Source organism: Phodopus roborovskii, unplaced genomic scaffold, assembly GCF_943737965.1.
Source record: "Phodopus roborovskii unplaced genomic scaffold, PHOROB, whole genome shotgun sequence".
Lineage (NCBI taxonomy): Eukaryota > Metazoa > Chordata > Mammalia > Rodentia > Cricetidae > Phodopus > Phodopus roborovskii.
Window position 1 is genome coordinate 24,599,943 of NW_026126482.1, and position 26,902 is coordinate 24,626,844.

Genomic DNA, 26,902 nt, shown 5'->3' on the forward strand with positions numbered 1-26,902 from the left:
CCATACATATAATTTTTCTGATTATTGATGATTAGCATAAATTGGCTTACTGATCAGATGGAGGTGCTTATTTTTATGTGGATGATTCATTATTTTTTCCTCATTAATTTATTTATTATAAATTTATTTTACATCCAAGCCATAGTTTCCCCTTCCAGGTCATTCACCTACCCACCTCTGTTACTACCCCCAAATTAACTCCTCCATTTCTGTTTGGGAAAGGACAGATCTCCCATGAATATCAACAAAACACAGCACATCAAGTTGAAACAAGACTAAGCACCTCTCCTTTTATTAAGGCTGGGCAAGGTGATCCAGTATGAGGATTAGAGTCCCAAAAGTTGTAAAAGAGTTGGAGACAGCCCCTGCTCTCACTGTTGGGAGACCCACAAGAGGACCAAGTTACACAGCTGTAACATATATGTAGAGTGCCTAGTTCAGTCCCATGCAGACTGCTTGGTTGTTGGTTCAGTCTTTGTGAGCCCCTGTGAAGCCAGGTTAGTTGATTTCTGTGAGGGTTTTTTTGTGATGACTTTGACCTCTTTGGCTTCTACAATCCTACCTGACTCTCTTCAGTAGGGTGCAAAGAGTTCTGCTTAATGTTTGGCTGTGGGTCTGCATCTGTGTCCATCACTTGTTGGACGAATCCTCTCTGATGACAACTGGGCTAGGCCCCAATCTATGAATATTGCAGAATAGCATTAGGCATCATTACATTGACTTTTTTTTCTATAGTCATGTTTGGTTCTATCCTAGCTCTCTGGGCCATCTGGCCTGTTGATCCTCGTGCTCCAGGCAGTGTCAGAGGTGAGCTTACTCTCTTAGTATAGGTTTTAAGCTAGACCAGTCATTGGTTGGCCTCTCCCTCAATCTCTAGGTACCCTTACCTTAGAACATCCTATAGTAGGACAGATTATAGGTCAAAGGTTATATGGCTGGGTTGGTTTCCCACTCCGTCCACTTGAAGTCTTTCCTGGACACAGAAGATGGCCAGTTCAGGTTATATAGAAATATTCATTCTTGATGGAGTCTCATCAATGTTTTCAGCATCTATTGTTATTTAGTTTATAGTTGTCAAAGCTGAGAATACTGATTCACGTATGATGGGAGATGTCATTCTGTAAATATGTCTCTTATTGGTTAACGAATAAAGCCCTGTTGGCCAATAGGAAAGCAAGATAGGCAGGACTAGGAGGCAAGGAGGTTTCAGGAAGAGGTAGTAAGAGATTCAAAATGTAGGACCAAGAGGAAACAATTCCGGACCCTCTCTCTGGTAAGATAAGATCACATGAACATACTTAGATTGATAGAAATGGGTTAATATTTATGACAGAACTGAGCAATAAGAAACATTTGTAACAGGCCAACAGCTTTATATCTAACATAGTGTCTCTGTGTATTATTTGGGGGTGGTTCGGCTGTGGGACCAGGCTGGCAGAAAAACATGCTCATAACACACGAAAACGTGTAGTTAAAAAAAAAAGTGGTTTGTAGGTTTGGTGCCATTCCTGAAATTGTTGGAAATTCTATCCAAATCCCAAGCCAAAAAACAAATCTCTAATATAATACAGGGCAATGATATGTTAACTTGATGTTTATGTGCTGAGGAATATTGATGGGAAACTATTAAAAATCTTTGCTTTCCCTAATTAAGTCATTATGTCCTATAATGGCAGAAAATATTGTATGGACAATGAAGACACCATAAGTCATCATCATAACATGGTCTGGAATCTGACTCAAAGTGTTTCAGGAAGCCTTTGTTGGCATTGTAAGGTGTGATATCATATGCACTGCAAAGTGCATATGTCCTGTGTCCATAACAAAGATTGTGGTGAGTTGGGTGATGTAACGTAGAAGAGCCCTACCAGAAACTTCTCAGACTCCTATTATGTTTGACTGCAAATGAATTGTAAACTTGCAAACATTTTACTTTTACTAAAGTTTCCATAATTCCATAAGATTCTGGGCCCATAGGTTATTATGATTAAGAAGCTGTGATCTGTGTGACCATCCAATAAGCCAGCACATTGCCTCTAGTTCAGTCTTGTGTGAAGTGGGGCCACTATCTCTCTTAGCAAACAGAAACCTCCCATGAAGTTAGTCTAATATGGATAGCACTTAGTTACTAGCAGATTTCTTAGTCTGTGTCCCTATTTTAAACCTAGATCCATCCAGGGGCAGTCACATGTGTACACGTAAAAATGGCAGAGGAGGCCCTGCTTATACTAAGTGAGCTGTGTGCAGATGCATCAGTACACACCTGCAGCCATCACTGTCTTTATCCCTCCTGATGCTTTCCTGGTCCACAGCTCAGTTTTGAATCAGTATCAAAACAAAGATGGCTCATGCGCTTGCTATTACACAGCAAGCTTGGAACCAATAGACGGCTCACTCCTCTTTCTGTAGTCTTCATTTCTTGCTGTAGAAACTACATTCCTTTCCAAACTCATTCCAGAAGCACTACATACAAGGTCCCCATTGTCACCTCTTCCCGGTTCATGTCACCCTGGCTTTCTGCCAAACCTATGACTTCATGACTTCATGTTACTCCAGACAGTGGCAAGTGACCTGATGTACTCACTCCACAGTGTTACCATCATCTCTGTGGGACACTGGCATTTAACATCTCTAGAGTGCATTTAGGAACTTGGCATATTTGATCCTGCTATATTATCTTTCTTATTGTCTAACTTGAATGTGTTTCCTATCTTCCCATGAAACTGAAAATTCCTCAAGGTCTCTCACACAACAGTACTACTCAAAGTAGATGCACTCATGTAGCACCAGAACCCTTTTGGGTAATTTTATAAATGCAAATGAACTGAGTCCATTCCAATCAGAAAGTCTCTAGTGATCCATGTGCATACTGCAGTTTGGGAGGGGCTCTGCTCCACAGCCTCTGGCATTTTTCTAGGGTGCTAAGAGTGCTCAGATACTTGCAGAATAGAATTGATTGCTTCCCTTTCAATGAGCCAACACTTCAAATAGAAGCATCGCCTTTTGTCTTCAAGGACTAAATAAACAAAACAGAAGGAATATTTCTTTGGCCTGAGAACACAAGGTAAAAGGCACTGAGAAACAGCTCCTCCCACACATTCAGCCTTCATGCACAGACTTCAAGGAAGGGATATTGTGATGGTCTGTGAAGACTGCGTTAAGTACTAGAAAATTCACAGATTTAACAGCAGTGCTAAGGCGTCTATCAGAAGGGGAGTCCTGCAGGATATAGGAAGCTAATGACCATGGAGAGAGCTGTTCCCTAGCCACAGGCTGCATCAAAAGCAAGATACAAGTTAGTGAGAAAGTCTCAGGTACTCTTGAGTCAAAACTATATCTAACAGAAACCCGATGTATGCCGGCCATGTGACAGATGGAAATAGGAACATAACCTAAACTTGCCTTCCTTCCTCTTTAAACATTGCAAGTCCTGCACATTGTGTATGTATGGGGCAACCTAGGAAAACCAATTAGAGAACTCAGGAGTAGAAAATTATACTCAGGCAGAATCTTACATGTGGTTCATAGATGGTATGTGCCTAACAATCACTATAAAAAGAAAATACACACTTCCTATTTACCTCTATTCACTTTAAGGAAGTACAGATGATCCAGCTTCTTCCTCCTCTTCCTCCTTTTCCCTCCCTCTTTTTCAGAAAACACATGAAGTTGACAAAAATAATGACATCTGAATCTAGTTAGACTAGTCTGCTAGGTATGGAGATTCCTGGCAATCGGCAGCTCTGTAAGTCTGTCATGATAATTTTTGAACAGTCTGTAGTGCCTACTGGTAAAGGGCTGCAAGGAGGTTTCTAGAACAGACCATTACAGTGGCTTAGTGGTTCTGATAAAGTATTCAGAGACGTTCTAAACCAAAGTCCAGGCTACAGCTGGAATAAGACAAAACTCCTCATGAGCAATGGGCTCATATTGTATATAACCAAAGAGTAGGCTTCATTTTCAATATGTCCTGCCTCTGCTCCCCAGATTCCCACTCTTCTTAATACTCAAACTGAGATTACAAAATAGTGGTCAGATTCCTCTGGATACTATGATACTGCTATGAAAACACTGATCAAAAATCCAAAAAAGAGAGGTGTATTTGTTCCAATGATGTCTGCACCAAGATGTGACCCTGCTGTGGATGGGAAAGCTGGTAAACATATTAACACCACCTTAAAATATGAGTCGTGTCATAGAACCATCTTGGCAATTAGACACGGTACTGCAGAGTAAAGAACTAAAAGCCAATTATAGGTCCCCTGACTCCAGAGAAACTTCATAAAAAATTAATGCTGAGTGAAATAGGAACCATCTGAACTACATCTGGCAAACATGTGGGATGCACTGTGACAGCCAAGACCCAGCAACAAAGAACATTCTGCAATATCATTTGTATACTGGGAAGGTCTTCTGTCTTTGCTTCTGCTTGTGCTGAAAAGTATTTTCAGACTAGAAAAAATATTGGGAAATGAGGGTAAGAGTGAGGTTGACAGTTGGCTGTTGTATTGAGAACAGACATGTGGTCCTTATGGCAGAAGTGGTCCAGAACATGTGAGCAAAATTCTATATGGTCAAGCCTTGTGGATGGAAGAATTAAAGGCTGGGAAATCTTGGTTGTATGATAAATGTTGGTCTTCATTATTAAGCTTGAGGGCTATTGGTAACCTAGAAAGGACAATCTCTCAGCAAGTCCCTGTGCCTCATCTAACATCCTCTGTTCATCATCTTTCCATCACAGTGACCAAACACCTGACTGGAGAAATGACTAGATGAAAGCTTAACTTTGGCTCGTGGATTTAGAGGACTAAAGGCCATGAACAGGTAGATAACTAGTGTTGGAGCCTGTAGTGAGGCAGTTCAGTATAATAGGAAACCACTCACCTCATGGCAGCCAGGAAGCAAAGAGAAAGAGAAGAAGTAACTGAGTCCCCATATCCTCAAAGACACAGTCCCAAGTGATCTCAGTTCTTACCACTGAGTCCCATACCATAAAAATTCCACCACCTTCCCAACAAGACCTTAGCATGTAGATATTTGAGAAGTATCTAAGATCTGAAGTTTCTCAGTCTCTTGATGGTGCACCAGAGGTATGATGAATGGTTGTTATGAAAGTTAAACAGGATTTATGAAAGTGCTTTGTAGAGTACAAGGAACAGGGCAGCTGGGGGTATTGATATTTAACAATGCTTAACCACTGTGCTTTCTAGAATCGAATTAAGAGTAAAGGGCAGTTGCTTGTTCACTAGTGACAGTACTAGACCAGTATGGGTTAAAATGAAGCGAAACAATTCTGATTTTCTTGAGGCTGCTCAACTCTGTGGCGTGCATTATGCAGTCAGATGGTCCTTGGTATCTGAGGGCTTTCCATTTATGGGGTCTGAATTCATCTATAACTCTTCTTTAATCCAAAATATTCTTAAAAATTGTGCCTGTGCTTCAGTCATTTTTTCTTGCTATCTCCTAAAAATGCAGAGTAACAACTATTTCCCGTATCGTCTGCATGATAATGAGTCTTATAACTCACCTGAAGATGATTTAAATAACATAGGATGTGCAGAGGTTCTGTTCAAACACTGAAGCACCTTTTCCCCAATGTTGTCATTGATTTATTTTCTCCACTGGACTTCTTATCATCCTACCCATTACATAATTTTACTTTTTTATTTTCCTTGCTTATGAAAATTTTATACATGTATGCAAAGAAATATGGTTATGTTCTCTAACATACACCCCAACTTTATGATTTTTTTTTGATTTCCCACTAAGTCCACTTTGCACTACTCAGTTGGGCAGGAGTGTGGGACCATGGGAATCCTACTCATGACTCCACCCCAGGACTTGAGCATCTGTGGGTCTCGGCTTTGAGAGCAATATACCAGAATCAATCCTTTGTGGATACCAAAGGATCACTGTAATATATACAATATATACACAAATATACATACATGTATTGTGTGTTCACTTATAAACATATACATGTTATATATATGTATATATATATATATACATATATATAACAATCTTGCAGCGTTCCTATGTGATAAAAAGGCTATATGTATATAAATTTAAATATAGTATAAGACAGGTATGAAGATAGATGGATAGATTAGAGAGATGATAGATAATAAGAGAGATGATAGATAGATGGTAAATAGATAGATAGATAGATAGATAGATAGATAGATAGACAGATAGATAGATAGATAAAAGATAGTTTTAAATTTAGTACTGGGGGAAGCTATTTCAACTGTGTCCGATGGCTACCCAGAGAAATCATGCCACGTTAATTCTCCAGTTGATTTTATTTCCTTGATTTTGTTAAACTATGGTGTGCTTTTTTGTTTTCCTACAGCACTGTCTCTCCTGATCTGTGATCTTGTCTGTTTCTATGCTTATGCTGTTGAACACAATGCAGGTGGGGAGAGGAGAGGTTGGTGGGCATGGCTCAGGGTATTGGTGATATTTACTACATCCTTAGGCACTTAGGCCAAATATGTCCAAAATCAATCTCTAAAAGATATTTTATAAGACTGTCTCTGCAAATGCCTTCAGATGAAGGAGGAGATTTGGGATACATGTCTGGAAAATGTGGTTGATACAAGAAAACATGACATAAGTGGCCCAAAGAAATGAGGGGGAAAGGGCAGTCGTATTTGGGGTATAAACGGGAGACTGGTTGCCCTTACATAGGTTGGTTGGAATGGGCACACTTCTTACTTAATTTAGAATTACTATGTATGAATAAGACATCTGAGAGAGGATAAACTCTTACGTGTACTTGCATTTATTTGGTACTTCTTTTTTATGAGGCTTTCAGCCTTGGAAACCCAAGTGTAAAATGAGTGACAGACTGTTTCAGACAGGAGATAAAATGAAAACCAGTCCTCCATACCTAATTCAACAAAAGCCTTTTCTTTTCCATGTTTGGTCAGCTACATATTCTGCTTTCATTGATGTGAGAGATTTCACTGGCTGTAATTCATCAATTAGTCAACATGTATTTTTACACACACATCATATGCCAGGCTAAGTCCATAAACAGACATTTGTCATGGGAGTAAAAGATGAAATATTTTGAAATCAATGGCATTATGGAGGAAGACTTGCTGATTAAATTCTAAAAGACTGGCTTTTAATACAGTTCCCCCTTCTGAGCAGTGTGCCTTAAAGGCAGTCAGCATCCCTTATTCATCACACCACCCTCCAATACAAAGTGTTGGATAAATATTTATTGAATTTATGTGTTTCACTTCTCATTGCCATGTAACAAAGTACCCCAGGGATTCATGGATTAAGCAGTAATTTTCTTTCTTTGCTCACAGTCTTAAGAACTTCGTGTGTGGCTCAGCCAGGCAGTTTGCCTGATCTCTGTATACCTTTAGTGGGGCCCTATTTCTCCCCAAGCATCCACTCTGCTTCCTCCCTAAGTCAACCAGACTGCAGGAGTCAACTAAACACCCTCATAGAGTTTTAGGTTCCTAAGATCATTGAGGAGAAACTGATAAAACCATGTGAAGCTCAGGTCTAGCGCTGCCATGGGAGGGACCACAAAAAGGTGTGGATACCAAGAGATGTGAATAACTGACCCATCTTTGGGAATCTGCTAACATAGAGCGAACACATGAATGTAACCATTAAAGACCTCTTCAGATTTGAGGGGAAATGTTTTAGGCAAAAGGAAATATTCCATAAATTCAAGTATGCACATATTAGGAGAGAACAGAGCCCCAGGAGAGGCACATGAGGTAAAAAACATGGTAGATTAGTTTAGTTCCATGAAGCTTGAAAGTACAGGATGTCTCAGAGCTAAGATGATATATTCCTAGTTCTGATCCCCCAATTAAAAGGTTTAATGTGCTCAGTGGTAAAGAAGGACCAAGGAAAACCAAGGACAACGAACTGTTTTGTTCATGATTACCACAGACCTTCTTTCAAGAACTAACTCCATGCCATTAACATACTAAGACTACTGAAGTAAAGAAGTGCAAGTTTAAGAACTCTAACATAATTTCTTATATTCTTGGGCATATGGGCATCTGTTCTCTCTCTCTCTCTCTCCATCTCTCTCTTTTGAAAAATAAATTAAGTGCAAGACTCTCTTCTAGGCCAGTTACTTTGTTTGTCTGAATTTATTTAAAATGTTGAAGGATGATTTATATGTAAGCTAGAAATATGGGGCATATTCCAGTAGATCATGGTATATGTCCATACAGCATAAAGAAGGTGTCGGATGCCATTTTAACCATTACAGTTAGCCTCCTGAGGGGAGAGATACACCATCCAGAAATACTCTCACAGGAAGGGCTCAGGCAGTAATCTGAAACCTCACTGCATAAATTGCCCAGTGAGCACCAAAGAATAGAGAACTCGCCCAGTTCCCTGGTGGTGTCCTAATTCGTGTGCAGGATTGTGCAATGGCTTTGGAAACTCATAGATTGTATTCAGAAGTTGTGCTGCCAGGAAGCCCCTGCAGAACATCACGTCCTCCCACTTCCTGCCAGTGGCCACTACAAGCTGCCCTCCAGCTTCCAGGTTTTAGTGCTGGCCTCTGCTTTTGCTCCCTCCAGGAGCATGCTGCAGGCCTGGCTCTGGTGTCCCCTCCCCAGCAAGGAGTGTCACTACATCAGGAATCAGCTAGGCCTAGAGAAGGGACTGTTATAAACTGGAAGACCCCCTCAACCTGCTTCCATAGTCCTCACTGGAGAGTTTGTTAAATGCCCAGGCAAGTCTGAACAGGCGGCCCTACCTGGATGTGGGCTTCCACACCCAGGAGCTGTCTTGTCATTGCTCATATACTGAGCACTGTTCATCAAAAATCCTTCTGTGCACGTCTCCCCAGATAACTTCCTTGTAAGATTCAAGAGAGAGGGCTTTTCATTTGCTTCAGTTAGAAATAGACCCACAGGTATTGTCAACATATAAAACCACACCATCAACCATCATCAATCAACCCCCATTGATAAATGTAAGCTTCAGAGGAATCCTCAAAATGGCTTCTAGAGTGAAAACTACAACAGATGCCACTGATGAAGTGGTTAGCAAGGCACACAGTTGCTTACCTAATAATGGAAAAATAAGGGCAATAATTACTAGGAAAGTGATAATACCTTTCACAGGGGAGTGGAGGTTGTTCTGTGCACAGCCACCACCCCCAACCTTCAGCCCTCCACCCCTGTGCAAGCATTATTTAGCACTGGCCTCATACCCAGTTGGTAACAGTACTTTGTGGGTTCCGTCTCTGGTCTTCATAGCCTGTGTGACAGATGTGTTGCATGACTATTTTACATATGAAGTTAGATGATGTGTTCAAAGTCATACAGGGATTGGTAAAGAAGCCTAGATTCTGACTCTGGCACTGCAAAGTGCCAGTTTCCTAGGATACCCACATGTATACACACACAGCTTGGTCAGCAACTGGCAATTTGGGTGAAGGGAGCATTATGTGTACACTATCTTTATTGTCAAGTGGTAGCTGTGGTTTTCAGTAGCCACTATTGCTAATTAACCCATCTGTAACAAATTTGTGGAATTACTGTTAGGTTTCCCTTTTGTGGATCAAGTTTCTTCATGCATAATGTTGCTTTTCTTTTATTTGTTTGCTTACTTGAGATGAGGTTTCTAATGTCTTGGGCTGGCCTTGAACTCATAATCCTCTCTCTTAGCCTGTAACATGCTTCCAGTACAGTCATGTACCATCGTGTCCCATCATTTTGATTGCTATTTTTAAGCAGTTTTTTATTATAATGTATTGTTTCCCTCTTGCAAAGAAAGACAGGGGGTCTGACTTCACTTAATGGTCAATAGTTCAACAGTCTGACCATAACCAGTAGAAGGGATGGAGCTGAATGGCTCTCTCTCTCTCTCTCTCTCTCTCTCTCTCTCTCTCTCTCTCTTTCTCTCTCTCTCTCATACATACATACAAAAGGTTGATATGGTGTAGCTCAGGCTGCCCACAGATGCTTCTGCCCCCTGAATTCTGGGATCATAGCCATGGGCCATCATGGCTGACTTAATATAGTAAATTTTGTTATGTGTGTTTTACCAGAATTTAAAACACAGTGGTGGTATTCATGGTGATTATGTGAGTCATAAGTCCTTTCTTCCCCTTGGCCCTCTGGGTGGTCTGTCACAAGGAGAGGTAGCCCAGATACCCAAAGTTAATGGGAGGGAAAGTGATTGGCGCCTACTGACAAATGAAGGCCATGCTTATGGTAGCCAACACAACGAGTAGGCACCTGGCATCTAGAACGGTCCCCACCATGGGTTAGCTATCTCCTAAAAGGAAAAGGTGGGGAAGTAGTGAGGAGAGAAGAAGCTTGTAACAGCCTTCCTAGGCCTCTCATTGTCATGAGCCTTTGGCCCTCCTTAAAGGCTTCTTTAGAAGTGAGACTGCATGATGAAGATTACTCACCTTCACCACCCAAGTGCCACTGTGGCTGGGACACAGCAGTAAACTTTTCACCCAGCCCTCCTCTGATCCTCTCTGCCATGACACCTCCTTCTGGAATGGAAAGCTTCCTCTCCAACTCTTCCAGCAGCAAGGTGAATTGTCAGAAGCCAGGACATCTTTATACAAGGGCAGTTGTTATTTACAGCACTCCCTCACTTCCCTCTGGAAATCCAGCCCTAACCAATGAAGGTCTTATTCAGCTGGAAAAAAAAAGCAGCATCTAGACATGACTGGGTTCTCTGTTTGAGATGTGAAATTTTGCATGTAAATCAAACAGTGTTTGCTGGAACATTCATTACCTGAGCAAACACAGGCCACCTCCTGGGTATTACCATCCTGGAGAAAGAAGGTGGGTTCTAAAACAAGAAAAGTGTCAATACCACAGATGTGAAAACTCAGAATTAAGGAGTTAAGGTTTTTTTTTCTCATCTTAAACACATTCTGTTTGCTCACAACTTCCACAGGTTGCTCTGTATTTCTGATGGAGCCAGAATCCCTGAGTGATGTCTTTGGGTATTGCTGTCTGCCCTTGGAATAGACAAGGTGGTACAAATATACTTTCATTGTGTTTCAGTCCATAGGGTGTTGGGATCACGGTCCTTTGCTGTAAAAGTTTGAGAATGCACCTGGTTCATGCAGGAAGAGTGATGCTGGCCCCTTCAGTGATCCCATCTGGACCCAGTAATGCCAGGGAAGTGGGCCTAAGCCAGAGTTACCCCAGTCAATCACTGATGTTTCCTTTTGTTGCAGGTGATAGTTGAGGTCTCAGCAAGCATCATTTTCCAGAAATGCAGCTCGTTAGCTAGCTAGTCACTGATGCAAACACTGGAGCTTCTGGCTTGGAGGGCTTGGAGGGGCCTCTCCTCATTCTATCCTGCACATGTCTGTCATCTGGGAAAGTGGATTTCGGGAATCTTCCCTTAACTGATCAGTGTCATCCACTGTGACTTAATTCAACAAAACAAGTGTTTTACATAGACCACCTGCTTTCCTGTCACTGTCTAGAACAGTGGTTCCCAACCTTCCTAATGCTGCAAACTTTTTAATATAGTTCCTCATGTTGTGGTGACTGCCAACTATAAAATTATTTTCCTTGCTACTTCATAAGTATAGTTTTGCTACTTATGAATCATAATGTAAATTTCTGATATGTGACCCCAGTGAAATGGTTATTTGACTCCCAAAGGGATCACTACCCACAAGTTGAGAAACTCTTGTCTAGAACTTGGTGGAAGGTGTCTACATGACTAGTTCCCAGTAAAAATCCCAGAACAGAATCCATTAATTTCGCTGGTATGCACCATGACACATATGTGGTCACAGGTCATTGTTGTGGTGTCTGGCACAGCCTATATGACTTGCACGGGAGAAGGCCCTTGAGACTATCTGCCTGGTTTCCTGTGGACCTCACCCATGGATATTTTGTTGCAAATCAGTCACTAGGACAACTAATCCTGTTGGGCACTGATAGCTCATAGCACTCAAGGGTGGTCTTGGGGACACTAACACAGGGGCATGGGAATGATGCAGTTTCTTAGAACCCTTTACCCTCTGTAGGTTAAGCGATTTTCAGCTCAGTTCAGCAAATAGGAGGCAATGGAGGGAGATTGAACAGGGAGAAACGAACAACCAAAAAGACAGACTAAACTAGTGCTGACCTCAGACCCTGTTTCTAGTAATGACTGAATCTCAAGCTCCCACCAGACAGTCCCATGGGATTCTAGGTCCCGCCACATAACCTCAGATCCTACCATATGCTGACAGCAACTACTCAGTTTTTAATTGCGGGGTTGACTCACCTCCACTGTTTGCCCTCCTGTCTCGTTTATGACGTGTATCAACAATCCCTCTGTGTCAAGTTCTCTCTTTAAAAATACCTAGTGTGGGTTTCCTTTTTCTAGTTTGACCCACATGCTATAAATGTCTTTCTTATGTCAAGCAAAAGGCCTTCCGACATGAAGGACACCATGCCATCCCCAAAGACCTCAGTGTCTGGTCACATAGACTGCTTCTGTATGTATCATCCTTGCTGGTGAAACTCAAGGTTCATTCTATGACCAGAAGCTTTTGTTCTGACTCCTAAGTCACAGGACCATGAGGCAACACCAGAAGACAGACAAACTTCAGCCACATGCTAGGTTTGGTGCCTCTGACACTGGGTTACTGACTGTCTCTTGAGCCCAGGAAATCCATCACGTTCATAAGGTGACTGGATCTGGGGTAGAGCACTATTAAACTAATGTGTGTGCATATCCACAGAACTGTGAGTTTTAGGCCAAATGTGGCATGATAGCGATGGTTGTGAGGTGACAAGCATGTCTTGAAAGCACAGTTCGAACAGAGGGTTGACATCTATGTAATCTGGTATAAAATGTGCAGCCATGGCCATTCTTCCCCAAATCCTACGTAAGTAGGCACACAGTGCATCTTCACTCAGGTCATCTTCTAGCATGCATGGTGGACTTAGGATGCGTATCTTCAGCAGGCTCTCTGGCTGGAGTCCCTGTTGTCCAATGGGAATCCAGTCAGGGATGTGACCCCACAAGTGTCAAGAGCACTGCCATTAGACGAACTCTTGCAGGAGAGCTGAGCCACTGATGCCATGATCATGACTGTGAATAGGGAAATGTTCTTCTAGCAAGTGGAGATGTGTGAGAGGGCTGTGTTTCAGGCTTGGGGCACAGGGTAGGAAGTTCAATGGCTGGAGTGAGGTGTGACAGGGAGTGGGGGCAGGAAATGATATGACTTGAGAGCATGAAAGAGGTAGGGCACAAGGGCAGAGTAGGGTCTAGAGCATGTGGGGTCTTTTTCAGTTGAGGATTGGGATTTACTTTTTATGCAAAGTTAATTAGCTATGGAGAGGCCTTGGGCAAGCGTAGAATAGGACATATCTGGTGGAGGGTTGGATTTGAGGCTTGTGTGGGGGTTGTCTGCAATTTGCTCATATGCCAAGGTACTAACCTTCCCTGGAACTCTATGATTTGTCAAGTCTTCAGAGAAAACTGTGTCCCACCATGGAGACTATGAGTGTGGGAAATCACTGGGTGTGCCAAGAGAAGGTGACCAGATGGCAGCTATCTAGGGAAGTCTGCAGCTCTGGAAAAGACCATGGCTGGAGACCTACATTTGAGAGGTGCCAGGAGATACATGGAAATATAAGACCATCAGAGCCACTGAGATGATCAAAGGACAGCACTGGAAGGGATAGCACAGTGTGCAGTGTCTCAGAGACCACAGGAAAGATTTCAAGAGCAGAGTGGGCAAGAGAACACAATGTCTCAAAAGATTAAAAACTCAGTCTTTTTCTTTAGCTTGAAAACAGACCATTAGAGGTGCTCTCCTTTCAACATGGCGTCTCTTCTCCGAAAAGCAGGTTGAAATTGTGACACCATGGAGAATTGGTTAGACCTTTAGGAGAGATGAGGGTAGCTTTCATGAAACTGGGTTAGTTACTCTGAGGACAGTTCATTATAAAGCGAGGTGCCCTATACTTTCTCTTTTCCACTCATGCCAGCTTTCCCTCCAGCTTTCTGCCCTAGGAAGACACAGTGTGTAGTAGACAGTGTCCTCATCAGCCTACCACACCTTGCAGTGTACTCAGAAAAACGTACCCCATCCTGCTCCAAATGATATGACAGACTCTGAAGATCCCACATGGAAGGCCTCACTCTTGGTGGGGAGCATGGGAGGATGGGACAGAGAGGGAACTGGGATTGATATGTAAAACAAGATTGTTTCTAATTTAAGTTGAGAGAGAGAGAGAGAGAGAGAGAGAGAGAGAGAGAGAGAGAGAGAGAGAGAGAAAGAGAGAGAGAAGAAAGCTCAAGACCTCTGCTAGAAGCTAAGAAGGTGACAATGCTATGTTTTGTATGATTCTCAACCTGTAGAACCATGAGCTACATAAAACTTTCTTTTTTCCTGTTTGAATGTTCCAGTTCAGGTATTTTGTTACAGCAACAAAATGTACTAAGACAGATACATTCACTTTGGTAGTTTGAATAAAAGTAATCGAGGTAGAAACCAGAAGTCAGAGGCTCCGTGACATAGGAGAGGAGAATAAAATATGACCAGAAGGACATGAGTTGAGAAAAGGCTTTTTAAAATATTGAAGGGACTCATCTTGAAATTGTGTCAATGCTGACAGGAAGCAGCTGTGAAGGAGCCAGAGCTTGAAGCCACAGGAGGAAGAGAGGATAAGAGGTGCAGCAAAGCCCTTGAGAAAGTGACACAAAGCATGGCAAAGACGCAGGCGTTTGGTTTGGACAAGGAGGTAGGGGACATTTTCCATTTCAAGGATAGAAGGAGGAAAACCTTGGTAAAACTGCAGGTAAGGCCACCGATTTGCAGCGGAGGGATAGGGTGAGGAGAATATGAATTCTTAACTAATAACTCCTGTCCGCCTTTGAAATTTGGAGATCACATGCCAACATCAGGCACCTGAAGACAATGAGGACACTTAGAAGGATCTGTGGTTGAAATCACAAGTACTTGAACACATGGCACTCTCAAAACAAAAAATAGGCAGAGCCTGGGGAGGGAAACTTCTTTCCTTTTTCTGTAAGTCTTGAAGATACGCCAGCATGGCCTCGAGGGAAAACACAAAGTGTGTCTAAATGTGTGGCTCTCTTACGGGTACCTACTTCTTTGTTCTGGAACTGGACATCAGTGTGGCTGTCCTTCAGGAAGTCCTGTGGTTGGGCTGGGGCTCTCTGGGTAACTCAAGGGGACAGTTTTCTTTGCACAAGAGGACTCATTGCTCTTGCCTTATGCATGGTCACAACTGTCTGTGTGACCTGTCTGTGGGCAGGCAGATCCTCCCTTCTGCCAGCTCACCACCCATGTGTGTGGCAAAGCATTGCTCCACAGAAAAGGGACCCTTCAGCCCTTCTGACCCAGCAGGAGGGCAGGGGAGAGGCTGGCAAACACATCAGTGCCATCTGGTAGTTTACTAGTAGCAGTCAGAGGAGGGGAAAGGTTGACCTGGGGGCGGGATGGTGAGGAGGTGCCAACATGGGAACTTAGGGGCAAAGAGGTTATGCAGGCAGGAAGGGGTGCATGCAGGCATATCAAAGATGGGTGTCATGGAAAGTCCTAAAAAAAAAGTTCTGCGCCCTCCACCAGCTGTCAAGAAAGGGGAGGAGAAATCCTCTGGGATGGGGAGGAGGGTGGGAGCCGTTAGGAAGTTATTTAAGAGCCAACTTTCTGGTCACTTTGCCTGAGTCCTTTTGAGGAAGTACCCAGAGGCACACAGCGAGCCAACCAGGGCACCCTCTCGGGAGCACAAGCAGGTAAGAGATCCTCAGAGCAGCACTGAGCAGCCCTGCCCCAAGCTGCGCCTTTCCTTCTGCTCTCCTTCTGCTCCTACATTTCTGTATCTCTAAAGGGCTGGGCAAGGTGGGAGGCAACCCCTCTCTCCAGTTCCAGCTCTTTATGTCTGCATTTGCACTGCTCAGCCCTGCTTCTAAGAGGGGCCTTCTTTGAACTCCACCAGGCTGTATAGGAGCATGACTGGCAGAAAAGGCTCTGAAATGGGGATGGGGATAGGCTTGCTTCTCCAAGGACAGGTTCCCTTTCCTGTGGGAAGGCAACCATGGGGCATTGACTAAGGTTAGAGGAGAGGGCACGGCCATCTGGGAATGCCCACCTGGCTAGAAGACAGCAGGCTTGGTTGCCCTGACACGGCCACTCCTTCCTCATCTCAACTCAGGGGCTGAACTCAAGTTCCATTCCCTTTGCTGCATCCACCAAGAAGGCCAGCTCCCCACCCCATGCCCCTGCACTCACCCAGTGGCCAGCACTTCCTCTTTTGACCAGCACCTGGAATGTTCTAGTTCTTTGCTTTACTTGCTCTCCCAGAAGGCTGCCCAGCACTGCTCCCCACACCCTGCTGCTGGCCTCTAGTGACCAATCAGTATGCCTTTGCTATTTGCCAAGACACCAGAGGACTGAGTTTTCTTCTCTGTCATTAAACCTCTTTCTCTAAACTTACCCCCTGCCTTAGCTCACCAGAGATTATCTGTAAGTCCCCAAATGCATGTATAGACGCCCATTCCTACCTCATTCTTCCAAGAGCCACGTCTCTTCCCAAGACCATTTACCTTACCAAGTGGTCCTGTTCTCGAACATGCTGCCACTGCTCCAATCATTTCTACAACAGTCTATCATCAAGTTGATTCTGTAACGGTAACGCCTCATCTTGCAAGGGTGTGCCTGTTTTTTTTTTTTTTTTTTTTTTTTTTTTTTTTGCAAACAGTCAGGTTGCCAGGAGTCACTGCTGGGTGAGCCAGGTAAAGAGAGTTCAGAAACAAAGTCCCTCTTCATTTTTGCCAGCTGGTCAACAAGCCCTTGTTGGGCCCTAAAGGTAAGGTGGGCAGTGTTTAGACTGGCTGGTTGTTTGCACAAACCCTGGGAAAAGAGGAAGCCGGCCAGACCATGTCAGAGCACAGCCTACTCACAGTCCAACTGGACATAGCCACAGCCTCCATTCCACACTTCCATACACCCAAACAGTGTTATGTGACCCTTGCCAGGCTCATCCCTAACCCCACTATACTATAAGCTCTCAGGGAAGAGATGCTGTTTTGGTTTCTGGTGTACCTACCGAAGTACTAGGATCACAGCCCGGCCCATCAGAAGTCTTCAGTAAATAATGACTGGATTAAATGGCTGGTTTATTTGTTTGTTTGTTTATTATATAATGAAATGAGAGCTTTAAGGGACCATCCTAACCCTAGTCTGGACATGTTTTCATGATTCCAATCCTCACAGTGACTTAGATTTGGTAACTTACCATGAAATGAGTAGGTGCGTGTACCTACAAACGTATAGGCTTTTGGGTGGTTGGGGAGAGGAAAGTTCTGTTGTAGGATGTCTTTAAAGCCTTTCTTTGCTTCAGGAAAACACTCTTTCTTCTCCTTTCTGTATGTTTTGACAAACAGGAAGTCTCCCTGAGATCCTCGGGGAACACAGTCCATCACAAGGCTCATCCTCACTGCCAATTCCTGCTTTCATTTGTGGGGGACTTACAACTCTTGGCTTGGGGCTGCTGTGTACAGTTATATCTCTGCCTCTACTTTAGAATCCTGGCTACAAGTGATGCTCATCCCATAACCCTCTCCCATGGACTCTCTTCTCCCTTTCCCAAGGATCCAGTAAATCTGAGAATGTCAGTCACTCCAGCGACCACCTTTGGGGGCAGGAGAGCAGTTCCGCCTAACAACTCCAATGCAGCAGAAGTTGACCTCCCGACTGAGGAGCTGCAGGACCTGGTGCCCAGGGGTGTCAACCTGCAAGGTAGGAGGAACACATCACTGTGTCCAGTAGAGCTGGGCTACGTTTCCCATGAGGAAGCTGTGTGAGAAACTCCTCCATTAACATCTACTAATGGCACCATCTCAATCTCTGGTGTCAAAGACAAGGTCCCAAAACTTTTTCAAGTTGTCACAACACCAGAAACCTAAATGATAGAGTCCTAGTTTTAGCATTCACTGATCTTGTCACACAGGGAAGTCACTTCCTCTTTGTACTTCTCAGCCATTCCTTTGACAAAACATGCTGTATTCTCTGAGGTCTCTTCCCTCCTCTGATCTAGGCTTTGGAGAATATTCTATAGCTTCTAAAATATTGTGGCTGCATCTGACTGCCCGGCTTGCAACTCTTTCCATGTCCCTCCTCCATCCATCGCTGTGCATCTCAGAGCTGGTGAGAGATGCCAGCTTCTGACAGTAATAGAGATGGAAGCCCTCAGTGTCTCCTGAGCATCCGGGGAAGGAGGCAAGGCAAGCTGCTTTCTCTGCCTCATCCTGAGGGACCTGCTCTGGATGCAGCAGCCACCAGACGACCTCCTCTTGGCCCTGTCAGTTGTGACAGGGCCCAGGTGCCAGCACTGGCTTGGTGATAGAGAAGTCATTCCCTTGAGGAATGGGCAGGGACATTCAGACTCTTGTCTCCGAATAACATCTAGCTGGCAGTACATTGTGGAATATCATTTGTGCACCAAAATCCAGTTTTACTCCTGTGGGCTCTCAGTGCTGAGTTTCATGGGGGATAAACATCTACTTGCTGAGATTGGTACAGTCACATAGTGACTCTTGGTGCCCAGGGACTAACTCTCCCATCTATGTGTCACATTCTGAACCCTGACAGCAAAGGCACAGAGCTGGAGTGTACAACCCACCAGCCTCAGCTTCCTTTGTTACAGGCCAGCAAACAGGCCTAGAGCAATCAGTTGATATTCTTTACCTCTTTGCTGCCCAGACTACAAGTCCTTTTATTTATTTATTTTATAAGAATGCAAATAAAATTGGAAAGCCTGCAGATATCAGGCTATCCCATGGGTCACCTTGGGATATTCAGTTTCCCTGTAAAATTCCTTTCTGGCAGAGAAGACAGTGTGCTGGGAAGGGAATGCATTGGCTCTAGAAAAAATCAGCCATAGGAAAAGAAAGAGGAAGGGGCTCAGACACATGCACCAGGATTAATAAGGACACATGGATCTCTGAGCATGTGGCAAAGGGCACAAAGTATCCCTAGTTCAGGAGACAGAAAACCAAGCTGACCATCACAGAACAAGTCGTCTAAGTCCCCAAGCCTTCATTTCCCCATCAGCAAAATAGAAGCCATGCTTACTGCACAGGCTATTCTCAAGGACTGGAAAGATATTGCCCATGACAGTATCTAAGCCACTGCATGTGACAAGTGATGGTCAGCTGGAATGTGTACACAATCCTTCCCCACCCAGATCAGGGCATCGCTGATGGAGAACCTAAGGAAATTGAAATCTGAGCCAAATGTTGCCAAAGACACATAAAAATCACCAGATCACCTGAATGGTCAGTTGTTTATTTTTCCCCTCATACCCGAGGTAATCGGTTTTCTGTAAATCTACCTTTGGAAGCAGAGATGGGGAATAATTCACTATTTTGAAAAGGCACTCTTTATTTACTTTGCAGTGGTGTATCCCCAGCCCACATAATACATTGTTGTTCCCATGTAGCCCCCACCCCCACCCCCGCACAGGAAAGGGAGGGCCAGTACCCAGAGGATGATCTGAATGGAGGAAAACAACCAGTCACAAATTAATGACTCAGCATCCCCAATCAGTATAGCTCATTAATAACATATTTCAGCTCTTAAAAGTGGGTGTTTGCTCAGTGTTTTTCATGGCATGCTGTGAGGAGAGGGCCTCTGAACCAGGAATCATAGCTGGGTAGTCTCAAGAGAGTGGGTGGGGAGGTGGGGGGGTGGAGGGGGGAGGATGATAAGACATACTGACTGAACCAAGTTATTATTCTGCAGAGTTTGAATTTCCGTTTATTTGTCTAAAAAGCACAGAATGGGTTTGGCACCAAATATATCAAGCCTCCACACCTCCACCCTAGCCCCAAATTTATCACCTTAGTACAGGGACTAATGAATGCCAGAGAAGGCATTTGCCCAGGCTCCCCTAGTCTTTTTGCAGTTCACCCAGTGGCCGGCCACTAGTGGACCCTGCATTTGCAGCATGCCTCTGACTTCAGGTTCAAGGAGCCCTGTGCCTAAGTCTCTGTCCCCACTGCTGGTCCTCAAAGGTAACTTCATTTTGAAAGCTGCCCTTGTAAAACTAACTGAGAAGATCATAGAATCAAGGAGAGGAAAAGAAAGAAAAATGTCAGGCTTTTCACGTTAATTAGCTCCGTAGCCACGGATACTGGCGGTTACTGGGAAGTATTCGTGAATATCCAGTATATTCAGAATATGGCTGATGTGTATGTATAATAGATTTTCACCATGGCTGCAAACAGTTGATTAGACATTGTTTTATGAGAGTGAAGTATGCCCATATTCCCAACCACTAGAAAGACTGAGGTAAGAGGATCACTTCAAGGCCAACCTGGTCAACACAGCAAAACCCCTCTTCAAAATAGTATTTTAGTAAGGAAAAAAAAAAAAACTACACCAGACTGTATAAACTTACATAAACTTCCCCAAATACATTCTGTAAAAGTTAAGAAAAACAGAAATGTTTAAGATTAAAATGGGACCTCAGAGGTAGGGCCAAGTTGTAGATATGTCTGCCTGATGCTATCACGTTTTTTTTAAAGATCCTTAGTGTCCCCTTCATGTACCATGACAGGAAAATTACCATGAATATATGTTCATATTATTTAGATTGACATCCGTTTTGTGGTGTGTGTGTGTGTGTGTGTGTGTGTGTGTGTGTGTGTGTGTGTGTGTACACTGTGAGTGTGAATGAAGGCTAGAGGTTGATGTTGGCTATCTTCCTTGATTATCTTTTTTATGTATTGGGACCGGGTTTCCCACTTGAACCTAGTTCATCAACCTGCTAGCTTCCTTTAGCTTTCACCTCTAAAAAAGGGCAAGGCTCCAAACTCTGGTCTTCACTTTTGTGTGGCAAGTGCTTTTACCAGTTGAGCCATCTTTCCAGCCCCATATATTGGCATCATTATCTAAAAGACTATTCTACACTCAGTTGGTGTTTCTGTAAAATGTCTCCACAGACTTCCAGGTTTCAAGTTATGTGTGGCTAGAGATGTAATGCTTCATAAGACCGTTTCATGCTGTTGGGCTGTGGGACTCTGTCTGTTATGGACAGAGCGGCCATTTGTAGATATACGAATATCTTCATGGCAGGTCTATTGTGCTGGTGTTAAACAAGGAAGCAAGGATGGCCTGATGAACATTCAAACGGAGGCAGATCAAGCAGTTTGTTAGGATAATGGGGTCTTAGTGTTTTTCTGAGAATTTCTTCCCTCCCACCATTCTTTGTCAGAACCAAACCGATCTCTCAACCACTTAGTAATCAACTTCTTCTTGGTGCCAAAGAGACTCTTTTGACTTGAAAGAATGAGAAAAGCTTTAAATATGTGATGAATAAATAAAGTTGTTGAGTAAAATTCATCACTCACCCAGTTCACCAAAATCATATTTGTTGTCATTTACATGTCAGGGGCTGTTCCAGCATCTATCTGGGAACAAGAATAAGTCAGTCTCTGACCTCAGTGGCTTTCATTTAAAAACAAGAAAATAAACAAACAAAAAGGCAAAGATCATTGCAATTCTGTCTACTGTAATTGGTATTTAGGAAAATTACAAAAAAAAAAAAACCAATATATAGAGAGGTCTTGTGGCATGATGGAGTAGGGAAGAGGATAACTCAGCTGAGTCTTGTAAGTAAGATGACAAAGAATGTTTTGAGACATGCCAGGCATGGCAGTAGAAACTTCTAATCGGAGCACTTGGGAGATAGGAGTAGAAGCAATTCAAGATCATCCTCATCTTCACGATGAGTTCAAGGCTAGTCTGAGTGAATAGGAGACTCACAAAACAAACAAACAAACAAAAAATGAAAACAAGGGCCAAGCCAAGTGTGGTAGTGCAAGCTTGTAATCCCATTGTATTGAAGGCTGGGATCTTGAGTTTCTGATTTCTGATTAATCTGTACTACATGCATATGATGTAGACCACATGTCAAATGAAGAATGAGTGGCAAGGTAGGGAAATGTCTTCCTGGCTAAGAAAGCTTGATATGCAATTATGAAAAACAGATCCTAGTACCCCCATGTAATTAATTAGGCATCATATGCACTCCTCTAACCCCAGGTCTTGTGGTGAGAGGAGACAGGAGGATGACTCAGTTTCTCTGTTTCCAACCCGAGAAAACTTAAATCACAAGCTCAAGGAGAGACCCTGCCTTAAAGAAACACACAAAATGATTGGCACTTGCCAACTTCTTGAAACCTTCGAACATGTGAACAGGGATGCATACCACTCCATCCCCTACACACACACACACACACACACACACACACACACACACACACACACACACACAGCAGGCAGATAAGTCTTTTTTTTAAAAGATGAAGGGAGACTAAAGAATACATAGAAATAATTTTCAAATGGACAGATAGCATATACTTAGTAGTGAGAATTAGCTACAGGACAAAGAAAAGATAAGCCTTAAAAACTTGGCAGAGGTCACACCCCAGTGAGCATTAAAGACCTTGCTTTCCTTCCATCCTGCTGAACACAGGGGACTTGCTGTGGGTTCTCAATGGATTTACGGTTTCTAAGAGTAATTCTCATATTGAAGAGAAAATTGAGAGGAGATATTTCAGGCAAGAGGGGAGATAGACCAAAAGGTATTTAGCCCTGGAGAAATTGTAAGTCTCATTTCTCTTGTTCTAGGATTTCTGACACATTTTAGGTCACAGGACATTTTAGTCACAGCAGTTTAAATAATAGCTGCTGAAGAAAAATATCTTTAATTGTTCTAATTATACTTTCTCCTCCTGAGTCACCAAAAGATGTGTGAGAAAGAGCCTTCCTGTGTCTCTTCCCACCATAAACAGACCTACTTCCTCATGCATAGCATCAGTGCCTATAGCTTAGTAATAATGGTACCAAAGATTTCAGGGGGAACTCAGCTCACCAGGGAATTCCTAGAATATGAACCTAAACATTTAACTTATTTCAAGATTCCATCTGTGACAGGTGTAATCATTCTCAGAAGAATATTTTTGCAACCCAGGGAGAAGATAATCCACTTTTTCTCATATTAGGGAGAGAGCTGGAGGACCGGGAAGCAGCTGACGCTTGGGGAGAGACTTTCTTCCTTTCTTTAACAGCCCATTTTCTGACGTGTTTGGAATTAGACTAAATTGTGTTAGGTAGACTTTTTGAAAGCTGTCACTTTGAAAGGGCAAGCTGCCAAGTTCCTAGCCATAATATAACTTAAAAAAAAAAAAAAAAAAAAAAAAAAAAAAAAAAAAAAGAAGTGGCTTCCCAGTGTGCTGTTCCATCTTGCTAGGGGCTGGGCTTGGACAGGGAGATGTGAATTCCTTTGATGCTTGTGGGGACTGAGCCCTGAACACTGTTGCAATTCTAGCTAAACTATGTCTTGTTAGGTCAATAAACAAAGCACAATCTGGCCACTGACTTAACAGATGTTTTCTGTGTACCACACATGTGGGGAACGGAACCTGGTATGCAAATGGGCACCAGAATGCCTTATGTCATTTTTATACCAGTGCTCATGTTCCACAGAAACCAACTGGTAAATTCTTGCTACACCTCCATACTGTAGGAATCAAATTCTGTTCCTGACTTGCTTTGTGTGTAACCATCCATGATCAACCAGAGAAATACTAGTCTTTCGGTGGCACTGGAGACCTCACCTCTTTCCCTAACACTAACTCCCAGTACTGTGATTTGGATGTAGTTTGTTTCCCTGAGGGTTCATATGCTAAAACTTGATCTCAGAGAAGCAGAGCCTAGTGGAAGGTCCTTGCATCACTGGGGGTGTGTCCTTGGAGATTAAGGTCCTCCTCATGGGACTCTGAGCTAGTTGTCATGAAGGTAGGTTTTTATAAAAGATAGAGCCTGACCATAGACCACCCTCTGCAAGCCTGGTTGTGAGATAGGCCACTCTCTGCAGGCCTGGCCATGAGATCTCTTTTCTTGCCAAGCCTCTTCCTTTATGATGCCATGTGCCATGTACCAGGCATTGTTCAAGCTCCTTACCAGCGCTAGAATGTGTGGTTTAAACAGTCAGCATCCAACCACCCCATCTCTCTCCTCTCTTCCCTCCCTGTTCTCCTCTGCCCTGTCTCTCTTTTTTCTCTCCTCTCTTCTCCTCTGCTCTCTTCTCTTCCTCCCTTCCTTTTTCCCCTTCTCTCTCTCATAAGTGTATCTTTTCTTTATAAAAACCCAGCCTTAGGTATTTCTTTGCAGTAATGAGAGACAGATTAAACTACACAGTGAGTCTACTGACCCATTAGATGATTACTCTGAAGAGAATGCAACATGACTGTCATTTTTTGTTTCCAAAGAATGAGCCACCTGGTTTTATCTTTCCATGTATCTTACACATTTGCCTGTCGCCTCCAACATGATTTCTTTGTTGTAAATCTTTTACCTATCAGAGTGGCTTTTACTCCTCCACACCTCAGCCACGTTTAATTTTTGTGTCCTTATTTTCCCACAACTCAGTTTTTTTTTTAAGTGAGACAGGGTTTCTCTGTGGCTTTGGTGGCTGTCCTGGAACTAGCTCTTGTAAACGAGGCTGGCCTTGAACTCCTAGAGATCTTCCTGCCTCTGCCTCCCAAGTGGATTACAGGTGTGCACCACCACCATTAGGCATCCAAGTGTCAGTTTTTAAAGGACTTTTTTTTTTTTTTAGTTCAGATTGTTTTAAAGTTGAATCTTAAGAGATTAGATGGGAACTTCTTATTTAGCTTTGCCCTGATTTCTCTTCACTTAGAATGCAATGTTTTCCTATGAATTTTTTTTCCTTCTTTTCCAAAGGCACTGGATTATTAGGGTGATATTGTAATAAAAAATAAATAAAAGATAATCAAACTTGTTTTTGAAAATTCCATGCTTAAAATTAAATATCCACAAAAGCAGGAAAAATGGGTCAACTACATATATAAATGCATATGCATATACCAGGTGTGTGCGTGTGATATACTTTAGTATCATGTTGTGTAAATGTGCGTGCATCTGCAGCCTAGGGGAGAATATTCCGAGTCCTGTTATTCTCAACTTACTCCTAAGAGACAGGGTGTTTCAATAAACTTGGAATGTGCCATTTGTTGACTAGACTGGTAGACAGTAAACTCCAGTAGTTCTTCTGTCTCTGTCCTCTACAGTTCTAGGGTTACAGGAGTGTGTGATTACACCCAGATTTTAAGTGCACACACACACACACACACACACACACACACACACACAAGCTCAGTGTCTGTGGAGGCCACAAGAGGCATCAGATCCTCTAAAGGTGGACACACACCATGCTGTTTCTGGGATAGATGCTTGAAGGGTCTACTTGGATACCAGGATATTCTTACTGGGATCCTCACTGGACCTCCAAACACTGATTTTCGAACTCTAGAATCCCAGAGACTACCAAAGCCCCCAAATCTGGAAGTGAAGGTGGCTATGAGCTGCTCACTGTGGTGCATGAACTGAACTTTGTGTCCTCTGCAAACTTAACTGGTGAGCCATCTCTTTAGAACCTTCAATAGCTGCTGAGGTTGCACAATTACAGAGTGGTGAAGCAGCTCCATGCATATTATGCAAAATACTAATATCTGCAAATAAATTTTGTAATGGCCACTTCAGAGACCACTGCTCTGCTAGAAGTTTTGCAAAGCACAGCACCAGTGTTACAGCAAAGAACCCAGACTGCCTTTGGTAAGGCCAGAATCTCCCAAATCACCAAGCTCTCCATCTTCCAGTACCTACTAATATCACTCAGAACTAGCACTGTACTGTACAATGTTCGGTTATCTCACTCAGACTTACTAGATGTTAACCAGGTTCTTCAGGCTGGGGTGTGAGGTAGAAAGCCTGGTTAATCCTTTCATCTCTACCTTTAATTTGCTGTGTAGATAAGGCTCCTTGCAAAGTCAAGGCATTAGAACTAATAAACTATCTTTCTTTTGGGGCAATTGATCATGAAGGATGGAGGGTAGTTATTATAGGGTTAAATAAGGAGTGCATTAGGACCTATAGACTCATGCCCTACAGGGAGACTAATAAGTACCATCCTAACCCCAGAGTGGGAAACGGCTTCCTAAGTGGACTTCCAGACTTCAAAACTGACACCATCCCAACCCTCTTTCACTCTGTCCCCAGAAGTAGTTTAAACTAACATGTATGGACTTAATCATTATGTCAGTTTACTGTCTGAGGTTTTCGCTGGATCCTCAATACAAAGTGTAAATCCCTGACCAAGGTTGATGAGGCTTACAGGAACTCCTGGCCTTGAGCATTCTTTATGCTCCTCAACTCCACCCTCCCCCAGCAAGACTATTCTCCTCATGCGATCATTCATCCTCCTGCCTGAGCTATTCCCTTTGCTTGATGCACTCTTCCCAAGCTGGTCTTGTCAACACCAACTGTCAACTTGACAAACCCTACAATCACTTGAAAAACCAGTCAAAATTGAGTGTTTATCTTTATCACATTGATCTTCGGGTATGTCTATAAAGCTGTAAGGAGGTGATTGCCTAATCAATACCTGTAATCATGTCTTGTGTGACAACACAAAATAACACACTATGGAAATCTTCTGAAGTGAACAGCAAATGTACCGAATATGTGCGGAAGGTCCAAAATGATGGTAATATTGTGGAACAATGAAGCAATTCTACAAGTGGAAATGTAATATGAATTTATGTGAGGCCTTAAAAATGAAGCCATAAATAAAAAGAAACAGTTGCATAAATAAATATAGCCAAATAGCTACACAGGTGAGAGATCCGTGGGTGTCTGGGCTAAATTGCAATCCACTATTGATAGAAATGACATCAGAATGTGTTTTAAGGATTTTGCTTCAGCAGATGCTTACTGTAAATCCCTGGTAAGATGTAGGTGTCCGATGATGCCTGAGCTGAAGAAACCAAACTACACTTTATTTTACAAGATTTATTTAACAGTCTC

At 43.0% G+C, this 26,902-nt stretch overlaps 1 protein-coding gene across 1 annotated transcript in view; it reads left to right on the top strand.

Annotated features, from left to right (window-relative positions):
• Nucleotides 1–15,616: 15,616 nt before the first annotated feature.
• Nucleotides 15,617–26,902, top strand: part of F13a1 (coagulation factor XIII A chain) — a 166,245-nt gene continuing 154,959 nt past the window's right edge. Inside the window, exons 1-2 of the mRNA XM_051194436.1 lie at nt 15,617–15,741; nt 17,599–17,746. Of these exons, the coding sequence (XP_051050393.1) occupies nt 17,617–17,746 (130 nt within the window). The 5' untranslated portion in view covers nt 15,617–15,741; nt 17,599–17,616. The remainder of the gene's footprint in view (nt 15,742–17,598; nt 17,747–26,902) is intronic.